A 20,822-nucleotide genomic window follows, 5' to 3' on the forward strand; every position below is an offset into this window, starting at 1 on the left:
GCAGTATGATGCAGCTCCTTGTAAAGATAGAAGTCACTGTCATGCTTCTATGTTCTCCATCCAAAACATCAAAGCTCAACAAAAAAGAAATGGGGGAAGCAATCCTATGGCCCCCTAGACAGTGTTGGGGTGGGGTGGGGGGATAGGAAAGTTCGGATTCCTGGATCCGAGGTGGAGACAGTGCCCTGACTTCGGACCCAGGAGTCCAAGCTCCTCGCCCACTCCCCACCAGAGGGGGGGGGGTATTGGGGAGTTTACGAAGAATCCTCGGCCTCCCCAGCCTACGTCCTTCTCGCTTTGCAGAGCCCCTGCTAGTCTACCAAAAATGCGGAGCAAGAGGAGCCCAGGGGTAAAGATTGTGTCCATTCCCTGCGAAGGATGTCCGTCAGCCTCTGAGTTCAGAAGGTGATGATGGGCACCCCGACAGGACTGTGCCCCCAAGTGGATCTTTTCATTTGCCCTCTCTTTAATTAACAGATCTATCAACACATCTTCCTTTTCCTAGTTCTTCTCATTCATCCCTTTGCATTAGACAATGCAGTACTCACATGTTGACCCAAGTTAAATAGATATATTGAAGCATGTACCACAACAGAAGCAAGGCTGGATTGCACCACACACTAAGTTCTACAAGAGTTAGATTCTTTCCAGGAACAGAAAAGTCGGTTAAAAAATAATAAACACAACCATGCATACGTACTTAAATTTCATTGTGTTTAAATGCCACTGCCAGAAGCAGATAGCTCCATCAGCACCAGTAGAAGTGAGGTATCGAGTTGTTCCTTTTCTTGCTGGAGAAAACTAAAGATTAAAAAAAAAAGTTACTGTAAATACTCTTTATGGTTTCTTCATATCCTCCCAGCCTATAAAAATGTTAGGAGCAGCCATTTTGCTGTGCATTTGCCCCAAAGTTACTGAATAACCGTGGCTGGCCTGAAGATAAATCTATCTTGAAATGCTTTTGGTGGTGAGGAAATCCTCAAAATAAATATATGTAAAAATAAGCTTATCAGTACATTTCAGAGAATAAATCATTTGACTGATAGAGCTTTGAATCATTTGAGATAGTGACCTGGTTCACATCTTGGTAATTAACTGTGGGTTGTTGAATATGCAGCTTGAGTGAGCACCACTGCTGGTTGCCATGCACATGAACGCTTCCGCTGCAATAAACAACTCATCTCTGGGTTGTTTTCAGGTGATGTCTGAACCCGAAAATCTGGGCTGCAGATGGATGAACAAGCCAGAGACTCAACAACCACAGTTTTCTCTGTTGTTGTGTGGGTTGTTGCTGATGGGCAAGCCAGGTCAGTGTTAACGTATATGCAATCAAGCAAATATAGTTTTGCATCTCAGTGATAGACAAAAGCCAAGGGGTGAGGGGAAGCTTGTCTCCTTACCTGTATGGAAGTAATGGAAGCTGAGTGGCCCAGTAGCACTGCAACTGGTGCACAGGTTCGAAGGCACCAGACTCTGACTACCTTGTCACAGCTGCCTGCAGCAAGGAGGGTGTTTTCATAACTGACAGCCATGTCAGAGATTTCAGCTGAATGTCCTCGGAGCGTTGAGAGCAAACGTCCATTATCTGTAGCCCAAATTTTCACCAAGCAATCATCTGAACCCTAATGTTTCACACAAAAAAACACCATCCAAAGTGTAACATGCAGAAGTGCCACTCTTTTCACTACTAGTCTAGAGCTATGCGGCATGAACCTCTGTCTTCCTGCCTGGCAGTGCCTTCATGTCCTGCTTCTGGGCTTCCTGAAGGCGTTTAGAATCAGAGAATAGTAGAGTTGGAAGGGGCCTATAAAGCCATCAAGTCCAACCCCCAGCTCAATGCAGGAATCCACCTTAAAGCATAGCTGACAGATGGCTGTCCAGCTGCCTCTTGAAGGCCTTTAGTGTGGGAGAGCCCACAACCTCCCTAGGTAATTTGTTCCATTGTCGTACTGCTCTAACAGTCAGGAAGTTTTTCCTGAAATCCAGCTGGAATCTGGCTTCCTGTAACTTGAGCCCGTTATTCCATGTCCTGCACTCTGGGATGATCAAGAAGAGATCCTGGCCCTCCTCTGTGGGACAACCATTCAAGTATTTGAAGAGTGCTATCGTGTCTCCCCTCATGGTTTGAGGTTTGAGGGTGAGGGTTTTAATGGAATTGTTTTAATGTGGGTTGAGGGTTTTAATGGAATTGTTTTATATGTTATTGTAAAGCGCCTCGATGCCAGAAATGGTGAGGCGGCGCTATAAAAATGCTTTAAATAAATAAATAAATAAATAAATAAAATAAATCTTCTCTTCTCCAGGCTAAACCTGCCCAGTTCTTTCAGTCTCTCTTCATAGGGCTTTGTTTCCAGACCCGATCATCCTGGTTGCCCTCCTCTGAACACGCTCCAGCTTGTCTGCGTCCTTCTTGAATTGTGGGGCCCAGAACTGGACACAATACTCTAGATGAGGCCTAACCAGGGCCGAATAGAAAGGAACCAGTACCTCACGCGATCTGGAAGCTATACTTCCATTAATGCAGCCCAAAATAACATTTGCCTTTCTTGCAGCCATATTGCACTGTTGGCTCATATTCACCTTGTGATCTACAACAATTCCAAGATCCTTCTCGTTTGTAGTATTGCTAAGTGTGAGTGACTGTTCCAACAAGGCCCTTCTTATGTTCACTGGTAACATAACATACTACCTGCTTTATTGTAAACAGGGAACTGACGTTGTGCACTGAGGATTAGCAGCTTCTGTAGCATGCCCTCAACTTATTCTTTTTAAGCACAAAAGGGGAAAAAACAGACAAAAGCAAGAGCATTGCACAACACTCATCTTGAAAATGTGGACATCGTAGGGAACTGATTGTAAACACTATACAAAACCACTGCATTTTCTTCTTAAAAGGCACGTTCCTTCTTTTTCTTCTAGGAAATATCACGTAGGATGCTGTGGCAGTACAAAACGACAACAGCAACAACCAAGTCACTCAGCTTACCGTGAAAATTCTTCTCCCGCTGCGATCAAATGCTACACAATACACAGATGATAAATGCCCCAGAATCCTTTTGTGCATCTTGATGTGCTGATAGAAGGATGATGGGAACAAATGGCTGAAACGTCCATATCCTGTTGACTGTCTGGCGCAGATTATATTTACTGAAAAGGGGGAGGAAATACACAATTAACCCCTTCAATTGTCTTAGACCTACTTCATGTTAATGGTCAAATCGTGTCCGCCAGGGGGGCTGCTCATTTGATGGGAAAATGACGATATTCCTATATATGTAACGTTGTTGTTTTTCTTTTTCACAATTTATTTTCTGTTCTGTTTTGTTGCTATATACAATAAAAAGGGGGGAATGATCTAAAGCAGAGGTCTGCATCGCAGCAGCAGCAGGTGAAAATACTAGCACTGAAGTATTTGGCCCAGAGATTTCTCTGTTTCAGGGTGGGGAAGCAAATACAGCCACCAAGGATTAGAATTATATTTCAATTATGTGAGAACTAATCATAAGTTAACTTGCTTAAACCTTCAATAATCATAGTGTCTGGGTTTGCACTTCATGCAATAACCTCCAATCGGACCGATCTAAGGTTGATTGTGCAACATGGCAATGACGTACTGGGCACGTCACACAGCAAATTGCAGGTTAATTAACCCACAATTTGCCACTGCTACGTATGAACTGGGTCAATATGGGTAGTCCTTGTTTCTTCCTAAGAATGGCCAGGGGAATGACGCTACATGATGGCATAGCGTTATTCCCACTGGGCCATTCTGTTTCAAATTAGAAAGGAAGGCTGAGGACCCCTTTGCTTGAACCTGTGGCAAAACTTTATTTTGAGGGGAGGGGTAGGATAAACCCTCTGCCACCACATCTTTATTAGTAAGCCACCATCCCCACAATACTTACAATTGACCTTCCTCCCCAAATGTATAAAGTGTTGGTTATCACCTTTAAAGCCCTATATGGTTTGGGTCCAGGCTACCTGCAGGATCGCCTTCTCCCGTACAATCCGCCCTGCACACTCAGGCCCTCTGGGAAGAATTCACTCCAGCCAACAAAAACAAGGCTGACAATTATTACCCAGAGGACCTTTTCTTCTGCCGCTCCCAGTTTGTGGAATGGCTTGCCAGGAGAGATTCGTCAACTTAACAGTCTTCCGGAATTTAAGAAAGCCATCAAGACTAATCTCTTCCGGCAGGCCTACCCAGTTGAATTTTAAATTTGCCTTTTAATAATGTGCTGCTTTTAATAATGTACTAGATTTAAATGTTTTAATTAGTCATATGATGTTTGCATTTGTGTTGTAAAACAAAGTAGATAGAAGGCTGTGGTTGAATTGACAAAGCACAATAAGGGTGATAACACTCAACCACAAAGATTCACTTAGAGATGTAAAATAGACGCAATATATTAGAGAGATAGGTGATATATACAACATATATATATATACAGTTTGTAATCAATCTACAGAACAATTCTTCCTAGCTGGTACATGTTCTTAAACCCCTTTAAAACAAACCCAACAGTGCAAAACCTCCACAATAAAAATGAATAAAGAAAAACAGAAACAGAAATCATAATAATAATTTCTTTATTCATTTTTATTGTGGAGGTTTTGCACTGTTGGATTTGTTTTAAAGGGGTTTAAGAACACGTACCAGCTAGGAGGAATTGTTCTGTAGATTGATTACAAACTGTATATATATGTTGTATATATCACCTCTCTCTCTCATATATTGCGTCTATTTTACATCTCTAAGTGAATCTTTGTGGTTGAGTGTTATCACCCTTATTGCGCTTTGCATTTGTGTTGTACCCCGCCTCGATCCAGAGGGAGAGGTGGATAACAAATAAAATTATTATTGCCCCCTCCTCTTTTCACAGGGGATAACTGATGCCCAACTCTATTGACAATAGGCCTGGCCTTCTTGCTGCAAAATACAAGTGGGAAAATAACTTAGAGTACAATCAATCCTATCCATGTTTAGATAGAAACATGGTTTTGTGAGCCGCCCAGAGAGCTATTGGGCGGTATAGAAATGTAATAAATAAATAAATAAGGTCCTACAACACCTAGCATTTCCCCAGCTAGTGTAGCTGGCCGGGGAAAGCTGGGAGTTGTCGGACTTTTGTTGGTTTGAACATGCCTAGGATCACGCTCTTACTGTAGCAAACAGCTAGGCAAAAGGCGAAGTCAGCATTTAGGGTCTCAAAGCCTGAATTGGAATTCCAGGCTATGGGCTGCAAGGGGCGACAGCGGTTCCACCCAGGCCTCAAAAATGTGTTAGGGCTTTTACAAAGTGCTGGCAGCAGTAGCGGAGGCAGGGGGGTTGGTTCCCAGCCCAAGAACAAGGGTTTCTTTGCACCAGTGGTGGGAACCTTGAATGCCATCTTACACTATGTAATACTATGCAACGGCAGCTGAAGGTTGGGCACTAAGTCAAAAAAAACCATATTTATCAGTGAAATGTGGCATGTTTTGATAATGCTTCTGCTATTTTAACTCTCATTGAAAAACAAACAAACCACACATTTGATTTAAATAGATGCTTTTATTTTTTTTCCAGCAAGGCCTCTCGCTTTGTCATTGTTAGATTGACTATGCTAAATCTGACACACACACATACCTAATTTAGGATTTTTGAGATGTTTCTACTGATAGACCGAGACTTAAAAACATTGTTTTTAAATAACGTTTTAATAGTTTTACTGCTTTTAAATTATGTATTGTTTTAACTTGGTTTATGGTTTAATTTGTTTTTAGCTGCGTATATTTACTGTTTTATCTGTACGCCGCCCCGAGATCTTATTGATATAGGGCGGGATATAAATGTTTTAAATAAATAAATAATTTAATTTTACTGTTGCCTCAGTTATTGTTCACTGAAATTATGAAGGATTCCCCACTCCCTCCGTAGGGTCTTTAAATGCGTATTTGGGATGATGATTCAGAGGATGTTTTTTGCTCACAGGCCAGATTTGACTTATTGCCCTATTTGGTAACTGGAAGTTACTTCCAAGGTGGGAGGATCAAAGTAAAAATACGTAAATGAAAACCCAGGTGAGCAAGCCTGGTGAATGGATAATCCTACCTTGCAATAGGAGATAAACTACATGACTTCTTGGTCCTTTCCAGTTTATATCATTATACAAAAATTGTTTTCTTTACAGGAAAGACAAGTGCATGTTTAAGTATGTTCTATGCATGCAACAGAAGTGAGTGAACTACTGCTCAGAAGAAGAAGAAGAAGAAGAAGAAGAAGAAGAAGAAGAAGAAGAAGAAGTCTAGCTTGGAAATGTTCACTTCTCCCTTATATTCCTTAGAGAAGCCTTCAGTGTGGTGGCCCCCTTTCTATGGAACTCTCTGCCCCTGGAGATCAGGCAGCCACCAAAGCTGTGTTGTTTCTGGCGCCTCCTGGAAACAGACTTATTCCAGGAAGTATTCCTTGACTGACAGCCAAGGTTTTTATTGGCATTCTGTGGTTTTTAGTATAATAATTGTGTTTTATGTTTGGTACCTTTTATTGTTTTAATTCTTATGTTCACCATTCCAGAATCAGTTTCAGATATGGAGCAGTATACAAATTTTGTAAATAAATAAATAAATATTCGTATTCTTTCTATACTGCCCCAACGCTTGAGATTTAACATTTGGGTCAAAGAAAAAAATTCTAGTTCAAAACGTGGATACATAAAATATCAAATCAAAATGAGCACTGAAACACCCTTAAGTGAGTTATTCCTTACCCACATTTGGTGGTTTCCCATAGTTCGCAGGTAGTTCGGGCGGCCTGCCTCTGTGAAGCGCTGCAAACGCCGATCCCTTCCATGACGTGTGCCTGCAGTCTGTGCAAATGAAAATCAAAGCGGGTCAAGAACCTTGAGCTGGAGAGTTGGGCTCTGCAACCCAGCCTGCCTTTTCCTGCTAAAACGACGAACATGAAAGACTTCTTTGAGGTCCTTCCTGTCCCTCCTTCCCTGCAAAGCTGTTTGTAGAGATTGTTCCTAGTTATCCCAAAACAAGAAGTGACCCACTAAAGCCCTCGCAAGCAACAATGTTTGCTTTTAAAAATACTGTTTCTGTTTATTTCCCCGTTTCTTTATTTACAGTATAAACTAATAACTACCTGAAGAGCCATTTTCCTTATAAAAGAATATTATTTTAATTGCTCGTTTGATGTATACTAGGTTTAAACAGGTGTAACATTTTCGTAAGCCACCTTTAGGCCCTTTATAAGGTGGGATACAGCTTTTACAATAAAATAAACAGAAGTACAATTTCCTGTTACGTACTGTCACACATTTTACCTTTGGCCGCTCTTAGCAAGGATTGCCGGCCCACTCCCAGCAGCGTCTGCACCCCAAGTACGCTCTGTGGGATCTCCTTGTCCAACAGGGGTCCGATCCGTTCACAGATTTTGAGAAGGTAATTTGGAGGGATGTGAGCATTGGCTGCCACCTAAATTTAAAAAACAAACAAACCACATATAGGCACATTTTTAGACCCTTCCTTAACTTGCAGGGGGAGGAAAGCATCAATTTCCCCCTATGCTTTAACTTTTTTTTTGTTTCACTTTTAGAGAGAAAAGCTCCCCGTTCCTATTTAACTGACTGCAAAATAGGGGAAAGGGCACCCTATCCCATGCTTAGCATAGAAAGAACCTCAACACATCACGTGGTAAAAACTGAAAAGTAACAGATCCACACCAGCCTTTATCCCCGCATCTATATGTGCTAGAACTACCTTCTGTATCCTGCATGGGTAAACTATCTTACAGAGTTATTATTTTGGCTTGAATAAGGGGGGATGGACCCTTTGATTCAGAACCCTGTGCAACCCACAATGCACATATAGGCTTTCCTGTTCACATCAAGGCAGGTGTCCACTCTATGGCCCTGTTCAGATGCAAAGACAACCCAGTTTGTTTGTTTTTAAACCTGGAATGTTGTGAATGAACCAGGATGCTAGTCCCCATGGTGCAAATGCTCCTGATTAGCTCCTCCTGCCAGTGTGTACAGCTAAATAATCCAGGGGCACTCTATCTCTAGGGTTTAGCTCGATAGCAGAACCTGTAACTCTAGCTTGTCTCTCCCCTGAACAGCCAGAGGTAGAACCCAGGGTTAAATCAGAGACAAGCCAGAGTTAAGGCTAATCAACCCAGGGATTGAGTGTCCCTGGCTTGTTTAGCCATTCCTACTGGCAGAGGGCGCCATGAGTCATTGAGCCACAGGGACTAACATAGAATCATAGAATAGCAGAGTGAATCCACCCTAAAGCATCCCTGACAGATGGTTGTCCAGCTGCCTCTTGAATGCCTCTAGTGTAGGAGAGCCCACCACCTCCCTAGGTAACTGGTTCCATTGTCGTACTGCTCTAACAGTCAGGAAGTTTTTCCTGATATCCAGCTGGAATCTGGCTTCCTGGCTTGTTCATGATAAACCAGGTGTTTTTTTCTAAAAAAACAAAACAAAAACCTTGTGTGGTCATTGTGTGCGAACCAGACCCACGCGTGCATCACTTTGGGCAGGATAGTGTGTTCATACATTTCCAAAGTGGTTAGCCTGTCACTATTGTTATGGGGCGGGAAGGGAATAGAATCCTAAGAAGTGCCCCCCCCACAAAAAAAAACAAACCCACCAGCACCCCCGTGCTCCATTCTGCTGTAAACAGCAAACATTAACATACGAATCTCTGCATGTGCAGCAAATTCAAGGAAAGCTTTAAATGTCCTATCCCAACGTAGCTCAATTCTATAATCACACCAAACCACTGCTTGGACTTCCAAAAGAATTGGCAAACCACAGTTTACAGCTGCTTGTCTGCTTTTATTGAAAGCTGCCATATACAAGGTCACATTATTTGTCCACCTAGCCCAGCAATGACCCAAACTCTTCAGGGTTTCTGGCAGAGGCCTCTCCGGGCCCTGCTGCTCAATATCCTTTTAAATTGGAATCAGAAAACTTGCTACTTTCAAAGCATATGCTCTACCACTGAGTTTTTGTTTTTTATCTCCTCAGCAGTCCCATTTCTATGGTGTGGTGGACCAATACGCATAGCCACGCTTGGCAAATTCAGACACCATGTCAAACCATATTTAAACTTAATTATAGTTTGGCATAACATTAATTTATACCAGGAGAGAAGCCTGCTGAGAATAATTTCACCGCAATTAATAGATCTGGCATGCTCCCCAGCATACAGCAATTCTCGCCGCCAACCTGAACTACAGTTAAGTGTTTCATCAGCAAAAACGTTACTGCAAACCAAGGTTCCCTCTTAACCAGGATTTCAGATAAGGGATTGAAGCAAGTGGTATCAGCATATCATTTCAGCTATTTATTTATTTTTAAAAAAATCTTTTTATCATCCTTCCATTTATAAAGCAATTGAAGTTTGAGGAGATTGAACTGTCTGCCAATGATTACAAACTTTACAGCCCTTCGTTCCAACGTCAGGGTACCTAGGAGGAGATATAAAATGGAAAAGCCAATGGCCCAGTTTGCACAATCACAGAGGGGACGTAAGCCACAGTGGCATATTTCTTCGATACAGACTTAGTTTTCACTTGTTTCACCCAGAACTCTACAAAAGCGGCTCCTAAGTGGCTCGTTATTCACATCAACTAGTCATCCTAGCCAGTTTCACACCACATGACAAGATGTGCTACCCAGGGTAATTATGCTACACCACCCCCCACCCCCCACCCACCCACCCCGCGAATGTAACTGTAGCGTATGCAAGGATAAGCTTCTGTGGTTTAGTTCCCCTCCATGATCGTGCAAGCCCAGGTCAGTCTCTGCTACTGAATGTTTGTTGATGACGGCATATGGAAGCTTTTGCTTTATATGTAGAATAGTGCAGGCAAAATAGAAAAGGGATTTTTTAATGGAATGCGTAATGGAATTTTGAGTTTTAAGATTATTTGAAATCCAGACTACCTTAGCTTAAAATAACTGAACTTATATAAGATCAGGAAGAAGTGCAGGGAACAACTTTCAGAAAAAAGATTATTTATGCCACACAAAATGCTTAGTGTTTACATTGTGCTTTTGGAGTGTTCTAAGCACATTTCATACAAGAATAATCCTTACAACATCCATGTAAGCAAGGCCACATTGCCCCCATATTATGACTATCGTTGTTTTCACTAATTACATTTTTATTCCCCTTCATCCAAACAGCTCAAGTCACTAAACATGTTTCTCTCATTTTTTTTCCTCCCATCACAACAGCCTTGCAAGAAAGCTTTGGCTGAGAGATTGTGATTTGCCCATGGAGGGATTTAAACCCAGTCTACATCCAATGTTAGTCTACTAACTTTACCACACTGGTTTTCTTGCAGGCAGGCAGGGGATGGGGTGGGGAGTAAGGGGCAGAGATCCAGAAAAGTAGCTTGCCTAAGGCCACCAAGTGAGTAAGCAGCTAAAGCAAGATTTGAACCACAGATTTCACAGTTTATGGACTGTGCTATACGACATCTCGTTAAAAAAAAAATCATTATGGAGGATAGGGCGAAATCCTATGGATGTTTACATGAAGAAAAGTCCTACAATTTCCAGCAATTTCCATGCTGGGAGTTTTAGAACTCCCTGTCTACACACAAATAGGATTGTGCCCTTTTAAAATTTTATTTACATTATCTAGTGGTTTATAGCCTATCTTTTCAGCCAAAAACAAACGCCCAAGGCGGCTAATAAAAAACAGCACTAAATAAGTAAAAGCAACAAAACATTTGGCTTATGAATGTCAAGGGTGCTGAATCAACAAACTTGAGACAACCCACCACCACCTTCACCCAATCATCTGGAAGGGACTTTGGTGGGAAAAAGTCTTATGAGGTTTTGTTCAAAGACCTGAACGAACACCTGCTGGATTGCGATGATGTTTTTCAGCAGAGACTTCATTAACTTGCAAAACTCCACATAAACTTAGACTCAGCAGCGACAACGATTTTGAATAACTTCTGTCTTTTAGGCACCACTACAGAAGAGCAAGAAATGCTGATTGTTCCTGAAGAAAGGGCTTGAGGGGGCGGGGGAGAGAAACCCAAGTAAAAGACAGAACTCTGAAGCTGTTGAATCCTTTATTGGATTCCAGCTGGACATCAGGAAAAACTTCCTGACTGTTAGAGCAGTACGACAATGGAACCAGTTACCTAGGGAGGTTGTGGGCTCTCCCACACTAGAGGCCTTCAAGAGGCAGCTGGACAACCATCTGTCAGGTATGCTTTAGGGTGGATTCCTGCATTGAGCTGGGGGTTGGACTCGATGGCCTTATAGGCCCCTTCCAACTCTACTATTCTATGAGGGTCACTAACTGCCCACCCCTTAAGATAGAGGAATGGCAGAACCCCTGTCCCACCTTCCTGAAAACCAGGAGATGAAGATTTCCAACTCAAGTAGCGCTGCATAGCTGAGTTAGTCAAGGAATAAATAAATAACTCCCGTCTTCCAGATGATTCAATAAGGAAAAGGCTGTTTCTCCAGCTGCAATCCTATGCATACTTGCCGGGTATTGAGTCCCACAGAACTCAATGGGGTTTATTTCTGAGTAGACAGGTTTAGAATTGCACTGCAAGTAGTACCAGGCAGCTGACAGAATCCCCTTAGAAAGATTTGGAGTTCCTAACCACAAAAACGGAACGTAAGAGCCGTGCCGGATCAGACGAAAAGTTCACCTGGTCCACTATCCTGTTTCCCCATAATGGCCATATTCTGGACACACCACGAGCAGAACATGAAGACAAACATACCCTCTGTCTCAGTAACTAGTATTCAGAGGTATACAGTCTCTGAACCTGCAGATACATTTTAGTTTTGTCAGCCAATAGCTACTTATAGATCCGTTTGTTTTGCAAAGACACTGAAGCTAGTGGCCATTACCATATTTTATGGCAGGATGACTATGCAAGCGAAAATCCTCATTATTTTATATTACTGTCTTTCACGGAGGTGTCAGACCCTAGCAGGTCAGTTGCATAATAGGGGGAGATTGAAAAGCAAATTAACTAGCAGGTCAACATAATTCTTGCATTGCTGCAAATCAATTGTTATCTCAAACATCTGCAAAGTTATCAACACAGTAGAATGATTTGTTTTCACCTTGGTTATTTGTTCTGTATGAAGCCTTAAAAAAACAGGGGCAGTCAAGGGTGCTGCAGTCTATTCATCTGTAAATTAAAAGCCACTTGACTCTGGCAAACAGGTGTTAATGGACAAGCATTAGGAGACTTGGGCAAGCACGAGAAAACGAAAACCCTTTGCTTTGTTTTTTTAAAAAAACAGCAGAAAGCAAAGAGAATGGGGGCAGCTTTTAGGCCTCTTAAAAACATTATTATTCAGCTGGTGGCCAACTTTTGGCGGGGTAAAAGTGCCAGGAGTCCACAAAGTATGAAATAGTGCCACTCTAATGCACACTACAGCACATAAGCAGCATTTCACCATCACCAAGGAGTTTTGTCTCTCATTTTTAACCAGAGATTTTTAACCATTGTCTAGCTCCTTCCTATCTCTCCTCTCTCATCTCACACTCGCCTGCCCAAGGGCCTCTACTTCCCTTGCTCGGCTCCGTCCATTTTCTTCTGCTGCCCCTTACGCCTGGAACGCTCTTCCAGAACATTTTAGAACTACAACTTCAATCGCAGCTTTTAAAGCTCAACTAAAAACTTTTCTTTTTCCTAAAGCTTTTAAAACTTGATGTTGTGCAGACTTTATACTGTTAGTTTTACCCTACCCTGTGCCTGCTTACCCTACCCTGTGCCTGTTTGCATTCTCTTCCCCTCCTTATTGTTTTACTATGATTTTATTAGATTGTAAGCCTATGCGGCAGAGTCTTGCTATTTACTGTTTTACTCTGTACAGCACCATGTACATTGATGGTGCTATATAAATAAATAAATAAATAAATAATAATAATAATAATAATAATAATAATAATAATAATAACCAGCAACAGAGTACTGGAAAAGAGGCAATTCTGTGCCCCTGACTTTGCTGTCGCCCGGCCCCACAGGCCTTTCCGATATATTTGCAGCTACTGGCTATCTGGCTTGCTGGTGTTTTGTTTTATAAACACGTACCTCTATTATGGAGGTAGTAATATTGACCCTGCCTTACAGGATGCTTGTAAAAACAACTGAGATTATGCATCCAATTGAAATATTTTATAAAAACATTAAATCTGTTTAAACATTTGTGAACCGCCCAGAGAGTTTTGGCTATTGGTGTGAAATGTAATAAAATGAAACAGAAATGTAATAAATAAAAGCAAATAAATTAAACTGCAACTCTATGTACACTTTACTGTGCACCCTTCCCCGAGAAGAAACCATGTACCATATTGCATTTATGGTACTGCATTTTATTATGTATTTTAAGCTATGAATATTGCTCTGGGGCCTTCAGTCTGAAAGGCAGTACATAAAGGTCGGTATTTATTGCTGTTTTTATTGCTATATTACTGTGTTTATGTTTTTATCACTTTTAATATTTTAACTGCTTTTAAGTAGTTGTTCTGTAAGCCACCTTGGGAAGGCTTCTGCCCTGAAAGGCGGCCAATAAATATTCTGAATTATATAAATAAAGGATTGCTTACTTGTGAGTAGTCCCCACAGAAGTCAATGGGCTTCCTTTGGGACAGACATGCATAGGATTGTGTTACACTTAGTATTACTACGGCACTTAGGTGTACATAGACTTCAATTCACATCAGTGACAAACCACCAGTGCTTAATTCCTAATTTTTCAAAGAAATTGTAATGTATTTGCAGCTTAATATAATGCAAGTGTTCACTCCCGTTCAGTTAGCTACAATAAAACATGAAAATAATAGCGTAGATTAAATGAATGTGCCAAAATAACACTATTTACCATAAAATGCAAGACACTAACTTCTGCATCTCCAGGATTAGAAGTTATTCTGGTGGCTACACATGTGTGAACATGTTTAATTACAATATGCCTTCAATGCATCTTGATTCAGCATTATCCCACAAGGAATTCAGGACCAGTTTGGAAAATGCATTTTAGATAGTGAGCATCTTCTAAATCTGCAACTCTGAATCATATCAAGTCCCAAAGGACTGCCATAAGGCAGGGAATCCTATGCCAGCCTCACATATAAGTCCACAGAAGCAAGCACATAAGTCCACTAGATCATACGCCCCATAGCAATGAATGCCAGATTTGGAGAGTTTCTCATCCAAAGGAATTGTTTGTAATCCCAAAGAAATAATCAAGTGCAAATCTGCCCTAATTTTGAGACATCTCCAAACAATTCCCATGTAACTAGAATAAGTTAGGGCAGCAAGTCTTAAACTATTTTTTTTTAACGTACTGCTTCAAAATTTCTAGGGGTCTTAACAGACCACTTAAAACCGTTTTTTTTTGTTCTACAAATAACAGCACATACATAATTCATATCTTAACTCCCCCGCTTTTACGCAGGGATCATTTGCACCATGTAATGAAAACCATGGGCCCTAAGGCAAGCTGCTGAGAAGGGCCCCTTAACTGGTAAATTTTTAGGCCTCAAACAGCATCATCAGGGGGGGAAATGTAGTGTATAAAGATTCTTTGTAGTACAATCTTTCTGCACATCACCTCAACAGCACATCAGAAGAGCCATGCTGGATCAGACCAAGGGTCCATCTAGTCCTGTTGACCAGGAACCAAAAGCAGGACACAGGTACAACCGCACCCTCCCATCCATGTTCCCCAGCAACTGGTATACATAGTTTTATTGCATCTGATACTGGAGGGTAGCACACAGGCCTCAGGACTAGCAGAGCAAGTTTGAGAACATCTGTATATCTATAGTTCTCCATCTCAGGGAAACTTTACCATAGAACTCAAGAACTTCTTAGCACCCTCAGACTACAGCTTTCATTGCTTGGGGAAAACTAGGAAAATTAATCTGGTATAAAACTTATATAAATTGAAAACATAGACACAGGCTGAGTTCGGACGACGCGTTAATCAACGTTCGTTTCCCATTCTGATCCTGTTGTCCGAACCCTAAAAGGCTGTATAAACGACATACATTCTCCATTTAAGGTAAAGAAAACTTGGGCAACGCTGTTGTAGTATCATCCAGTATTTTTCCTTCCCTTGTTTATTGCGTAAACATTCACAGACCACGTTATTAGTTCCAATTCTAACCAATCAGGTTGTTTGAGTATATTATTCCCTTATTTACAGCAATGGTACAGGAATACCTCTTGTTATAAGACTACTTTGCCATGTAACGTAGTTGCTAGAAGTACCGCTAGCAGTGTTTATATAGATGTGCCAGACAGAGATAATTACACTGATGGGTATATTAATAATGTATAATATATATAAAGCTTGATAGATTGAATAAAACCTAATATAAAAATAAAAGGAGTTACCATGACATGAATATCAGAAAAAATGTATTTCAGTACTATGAAAAGTTGTACTGAAGACTTAAGAGAGCAATCCTATCCACATTTTTTTTACAAGTAAATGCCATTGTGTATAACTGAGCTTACACATAATTATAGGAGTGCAGCCTTAAAAAACAAAAATTCAGCTGGGATCTTCTCAAATTTATTTTAGCCCCAGTTATATGTTCAATGTATGAACAAGGAAGAAAAGCAGTTTCATACTTATGATAAAAAATTGTAAGTCTTGCCACACAAATCGTTCTTGATTTCACATTAGTTGTTTTTCATATTTTTCTAATTGCGTTGGCTTGTTTCTGTTTCGCCTCTGCTAGAGTTTAATTTTCGTGCATGTATTAAAAAGACAGCACTTGGAGGGAAAATAAGCTGAATCTTATACATACAATATTGACCAGGGGAAGAGGAAAGAATCCATTGTAACCAAACAAAATAAATTCTTAAATTTGATTTTATTCTTCCCTGCTTATATGAGTTACATAGATTTTCTTCCACATCCAATACCTCTAATTTCAAGAGAAAACTACAACCAGCATCATAAAAAATAAATGTTGCAAGATAAGAAACAAGGTATGGAATTAACCTGAAATTGCTCAGTCACCAGGGCTATCTTTCGTCATAGTTACAATTGGAAGTGACGGGAACCCATTTAATAAGTGAGCATGCCCATTGGCTTATACCAGCAGAGATGGCAGCTATAGGCTATACATGTAAATATCATTCCAAGGAAAATCTAAAGTGAAATCTGCAAAGCCCCTAATCCATGTTATTAAAGTACTCCCTTGCAGGACTCTTTAGTAGTCTTTTGTTTGTTATTTATCTACAAAATTATGGAAACAAAAATACACAGAGACAAAAGGATAACAAATCCATGCAACCTTAAAATAGTTTACTTAGTAAAATATTTACACATGCAGTGCTATCTTATAGCACACTGAACTGCAAAGTAACACATATATGAATGCCAATTATTACAGAAATTCTTACTGCAAGGCAAAAAAAAGCAAGATATATGGAACTACAAGCGTTCTGAAAAAGCCGCACCTACAGAATTAGGACAGACAGAAAACTCACCAATAGTACTTCTCAGGAAGATAGAAATTTATTTGCATCAACCATCAACATATATATATATATATATATATGCGCACACACACACAGAGTAAACAGATAGAAATTTATTTGCATCAGCCACCTAGTAAACAGATAAATTACCAAATTAAAATCATAAAAAGTAAGACTTTAAAACACTAGAGAGCTGAACATTGGCATTAACTGAACTGTCATTGATTACCAATATAAAGAAACATACTGCACTGACATATTCAAAAATGATACTCATGCACAGCACTTCGTATCCTTAGTATATACTTTAGAATCAAACCCAGATTTTATATCCAACAAAATGAGTTGCACCAATGCACCTGGTGCTTGGCATTCACTCTATATGCCTGTATTCTGAACCCATCTGTACAATATTCTTTGCCCACCACAAAGTGATAAAATGAACAGGAACCAAGCTCTGTTCAAAGATTTTGAACCAATGAGCATTTAACCTTTCTCTCCTTTTTGTAAACTGGGGTTACTACTCCTTTATGTCACAAGCAAAGAGAGATGTTTTCAATCTTTCGAAACATACACATTTTCACACCGATTCTGCAGAATCAAAAAAACTGCTCATTTAAGAATAAATTTATTTACATTCTACAACGATCTACACATTCCAAAGGGAAGAACAAACACCAACATCCGTTTCATCAGATTCTCTATGATTTCACCTAATATGACTTAGTCTGCAGGGAGACTGACAGCATTTTCCTTCCTAATGCAGCAAAAGAAAATAAAAAAAATATCCAACAACCCTCCTCTGCTCAGTTCCTCTCTTTAAAGCTCCAACCAATCAGCATAGAACTCTCATTTGCAAACACGGAACTCAGGCCTGGTAGGCACAGCGCTATTGGCCTGGGCTGAAACCCCTTGTACGTGCCCTCAAATAACCCTCCCTGATTTCTCCACAATAGGGAAAGGGATGGGGGGGGGGGGGAATCACACAGAAAATAAACCAGGGATCTCTACAGGAACTCTTTACTTTTCTTTCTCCTAGATCTTTCACTCATCCTATGCATGAGGAAGGCCGAGAAGAGGCTGCCTAAGCTCTGCCCAGCCTGCCTTTGCTGGAGCAACTTCTCTCCTCCTGCCATGCTGAAGTTTAAAAGCCACCCTTTACTCACCAGATCCTCAAAGCTTCTTCGGTGCTCCTTGCCCTGCCAATCCAGGCGTCGTGGGATCAACTGAAGTGGGAGGAAAAGACAGAAAACTAGTGATGTGGAGGTGGGGGGTGAAAGGGATAACAGACTCACCCACCCACCCACCCACCATCTCCCCCAAGTCCTTAGTGATCCTTACATACACATGGACCACATGCCACCAGCACCCACAATACGGATCCCTCCAAAAGTTTCAAATTAAAAAAAAGGTGAATTAGGCACAGCTCTTGAAAAGGTTTCAAGTAAAAGCTGTCCTAGGCTGAGTTCGGACGACACGATAATCAATGGGGTAGGTAGGTGGGTGGGTATTAAAATCAACCATTGCTTATCGTGTCGTCCGAACCCGGCCATAGTTGGTAGTATAAGAGAACACTTTCTTCCTTTGGGACCCTAGAATAAGGACCACTTCTCTACAGACATCTGGCTGCCCTTGGGAAGGAAGTCCCAGATCCTTGACCAAAACCCAGACAGTGTCGCTGACTCTGGCTTTCACACTCACACACACACACACCCAATGGTGTCCCTAAACCACAACATTGGTTAAAAAAAAAATCCACTTCTTTTCCAAAAGCAGAACAAAAAAACATGCATGTTAGCTGTCTAGGGGTCCATTGCAAGGTGAGCTCATCTCTTATTAGGGCCAAATAAATAAAACACCGTGTGTAAGGTAGCCGGCAAAGCTTTAGAGTTTGCCAAAACTACTACTTCAAGATGGATATTAAGTAAATGAGTAAGTTAAATAAATAAAGGGGGGGGGTGGAGAAAGAGAAAAGGAGAAGTCCCTTTGCTGGGAGCCATCAAGGCCTTTTGACTAAGTGGGGGAATAGACAAGTATCCCAAGAAAGGTCCTCATCGGTGATATTTTGATATATTGGATATTGGGGGAAAGGGGTTAATAGGAGGGGTGTTGAAGTGGGGAGGTGACAAGGAAACCCCCGTCCCAATTAAAGGCTGAAGAGAAGACGTACATTAATTAGGAATTAATCCCCCTCCCACCTGACTCCCTAACCCACCCACCCACCCAAATCATCCCCCACTCCCACCACATGCTGGGACATTACCCGGTGTTCTTCGAGCTCCTCCACCAGCACCTGAGGAGAGAGGGAGAGAGAGAGAGACCCACACAAAGGGCGTGAGGGGAGGCAAGCGAGGCCCCTTCCCCACCGCCCCTTGGGCAGCTCGGCGCCGTCCAGGATGAGACCCCGCACCTACCTACCTACCCACCCACCGACCCATTTCCCAGCCGGCCAGGTCCGCCTGCTCCTCTCTCACCTGGGCGGATTTCTTGCAAGGTCCCGACTGGAGGAAGCGGGCGATCAGGTAGTAGAGCTCTGCGGAGAAGGGAGAGACAAGCCGGGTTAGAGGAAGGCGAGGAGAGCCCCAGGAGCCAGCCTCCAGCGTCCGGGCTGCCCGGGGGACTCACCGGCTTCCAGATGGGTCGGGGCCGCCGCCGCCGCCGCCATCCTCCGTCCTGAGGGGAAGGCCCGTCGGGAAGGGAGGGAAGGAAGGAAGGAAGGAGGAAGACGACGGGGGAGAGGAGAAAAGCGCGCCGCCGCGATGGTCCCCGGCTCCAGCCGAGCTCCGTCCGCCCGACCCACCGACCGAGGAGCGGCTCCTTTACAGCCGCCCGGAGCAGCCCCGGCGGCGGCGGCGGCGGGGGTTGTGAGGTGCTGCTGCTGCTGCTAGCGCTGCCCGTCGCCTCATCGCCGCCGCCGCCGCCTCGCCGCCGCCTCCATGGAGCACCGCTTGGAGAAGGCGCGGAGCCCGGCCGGGCCCTCAGACGGGCCGCTTGCCTGAGGGAAAAGAAGGAGGACCGAGACGGGCAGCGCGAGAGAGACGCTCGGTAAAGGGGAGAACCGAGGCAGCCAGACCCGGGGACGGGGAGGCTGGGGGGGGGGGGTAGTAGGCAAGGCAGTCACGGAGCCTCCGGCCGCGCGGGGGCGATGGAAACAGCCCGGCTGGCTTGCGGGGCGTGTGAGGCGGCAGGCGGTTGTCGGAAGAGGCGGGGAAAGGGAAGGCTCCGGCCTAGCCGAGCCTACGGCCTGCGCTGAGGGCCTTGGCCGGCTGGAGTGGGGGCTCGTCCTCTGCCAGCTGCCTCCCGCCCTCCGTCCCTCCCTTCCTCCGTCCCTCGCCTGGTTTCTCTCGCTTCCACAACTCGGTTGTGGGGTTTGAGCTTTGGGTTTTAAAGCTCAAACCCCACAACCAAGGCAAGGAGGCGGCGGGATAGTCTTGGGCTTCACAGACGTTAAGGCTTGATTGTTTTCCCTGCTAGGAGGGGATTCTTTAGTAGATAGGTTTACACAATCTTATTTTAGAATTATTATTATTATTTTAACATTATTATAATTTAGGGTGACCCTATGAAAAGGAGGACAGGGCTCCTGTATCTTTAACAGTTGCATAGAAAAGGGAATTTCTGCAGGTGTCCTTTGTATATATGGGGAACCTGGTGAAATTCCCTCTTCATAACAACAGTTAAAGCTGCAGGAGCTGTACTAGAGTGACCAGATTTAAAAGACGGCAGGGCACCTGCAGCTTTAACTGTTGCGATGAAGAGGGAATTTCACCAGGTTCCCCATATATACAAATGACACCTGCAGAAATTCCCTTTTCAATACAACTGTTAAAGATACAGAAGCCTGTCCTCCTTTTCATATGGTCACCCTATTATAATTTTATGTTATTATTATTTTTGGAATAATAATAATATACCTATCCTTCGTTTTTAAGAATTCAGCCCCTCCCTTTCCCTCGCACAACAACCCTGTGAGGTAGGTTAGGCGGAGAAAGAAAGTGGCTGGGCTTTCATAGCTGAATGGGAATTTGGACCCCGGGCCTAGTCTCGGGAGTGACTCTTTCATGTCCCTCCAAAAGAGGAGTCTGGCTAGTTTATCTCCTTTAAAGAATGTATGTATATGCACATACTACTTATATGCACATACTTACATACATGTGTATTCACATATTACATAGACACAGCATTAATTGGCTGCCTTGTATGAAGAGTTCTCAGGGTGGCTTGCAGCCCTGAGATAGGGATGAGGCGGTCTGGATAGTCACGTGAATAATATTGTGGTCTTTTCCCCTTTTCGATAGACATTTCTGAAAGGGGTATTCTTTCGTATTTTTGTTCC

At 42.6% G+C, this 20,822-nt stretch overlaps 1 protein-coding gene across 2 annotated transcripts in view; it reads right to left on the reverse strand.

The window, feature by feature from the left end:
- The window catches only part of BRWD3 (bromodomain and WD repeat domain containing 3), a 76,986-nt gene extending 57,804 nt beyond the window's left edge, over positions 1-19,182 (reverse strand). For both annotated transcript variants that reach the window (XM_063141960.1, XM_063141959.1), the window contains exons 1-9: positions 19,112-19,182; positions 18,961-19,019; positions 18,750-18,779; positions 17,653-17,712; positions 7,308-7,458; positions 6,747-6,845; positions 2,987-3,147; positions 1,401-1,622; positions 701-801 (exon numbers count right to left, since the gene is read on the reverse strand). In XM_063141960.1, coding sequence (XP_062998030.1) covers positions 701-801; positions 1,401-1,622; positions 2,987-3,147; positions 6,747-6,845; positions 7,308-7,458; positions 17,653-17,712; positions 18,750-18,779; positions 18,961-19,019; positions 19,112-19,151 — 923 coding nt within the window. In that variant the 5' untranslated portion in view covers positions 19,152-19,182. The remainder of the gene's footprint in view (positions 1-700; positions 802-1,400; positions 1,623-2,986; positions 3,148-6,746; positions 6,846-7,307; positions 7,459-17,652; positions 17,713-18,749; positions 18,780-18,960; positions 19,020-19,111) is intronic.
- Positions 19,183-20,822: the final 1,640 nt, after the last annotated feature.

The sequence above is a fragment of the Elgaria multicarinata genome, chromosome 15 (genome assembly GCF_023053635.1).
Source record: "Elgaria multicarinata webbii isolate HBS135686 ecotype San Diego chromosome 15, rElgMul1.1.pri, whole genome shotgun sequence".
NCBI classification, from domain to species: Eukaryota; Metazoa; Chordata; class Lepidosauria; order Squamata; family Anguidae; genus Elgaria; species Elgaria multicarinata.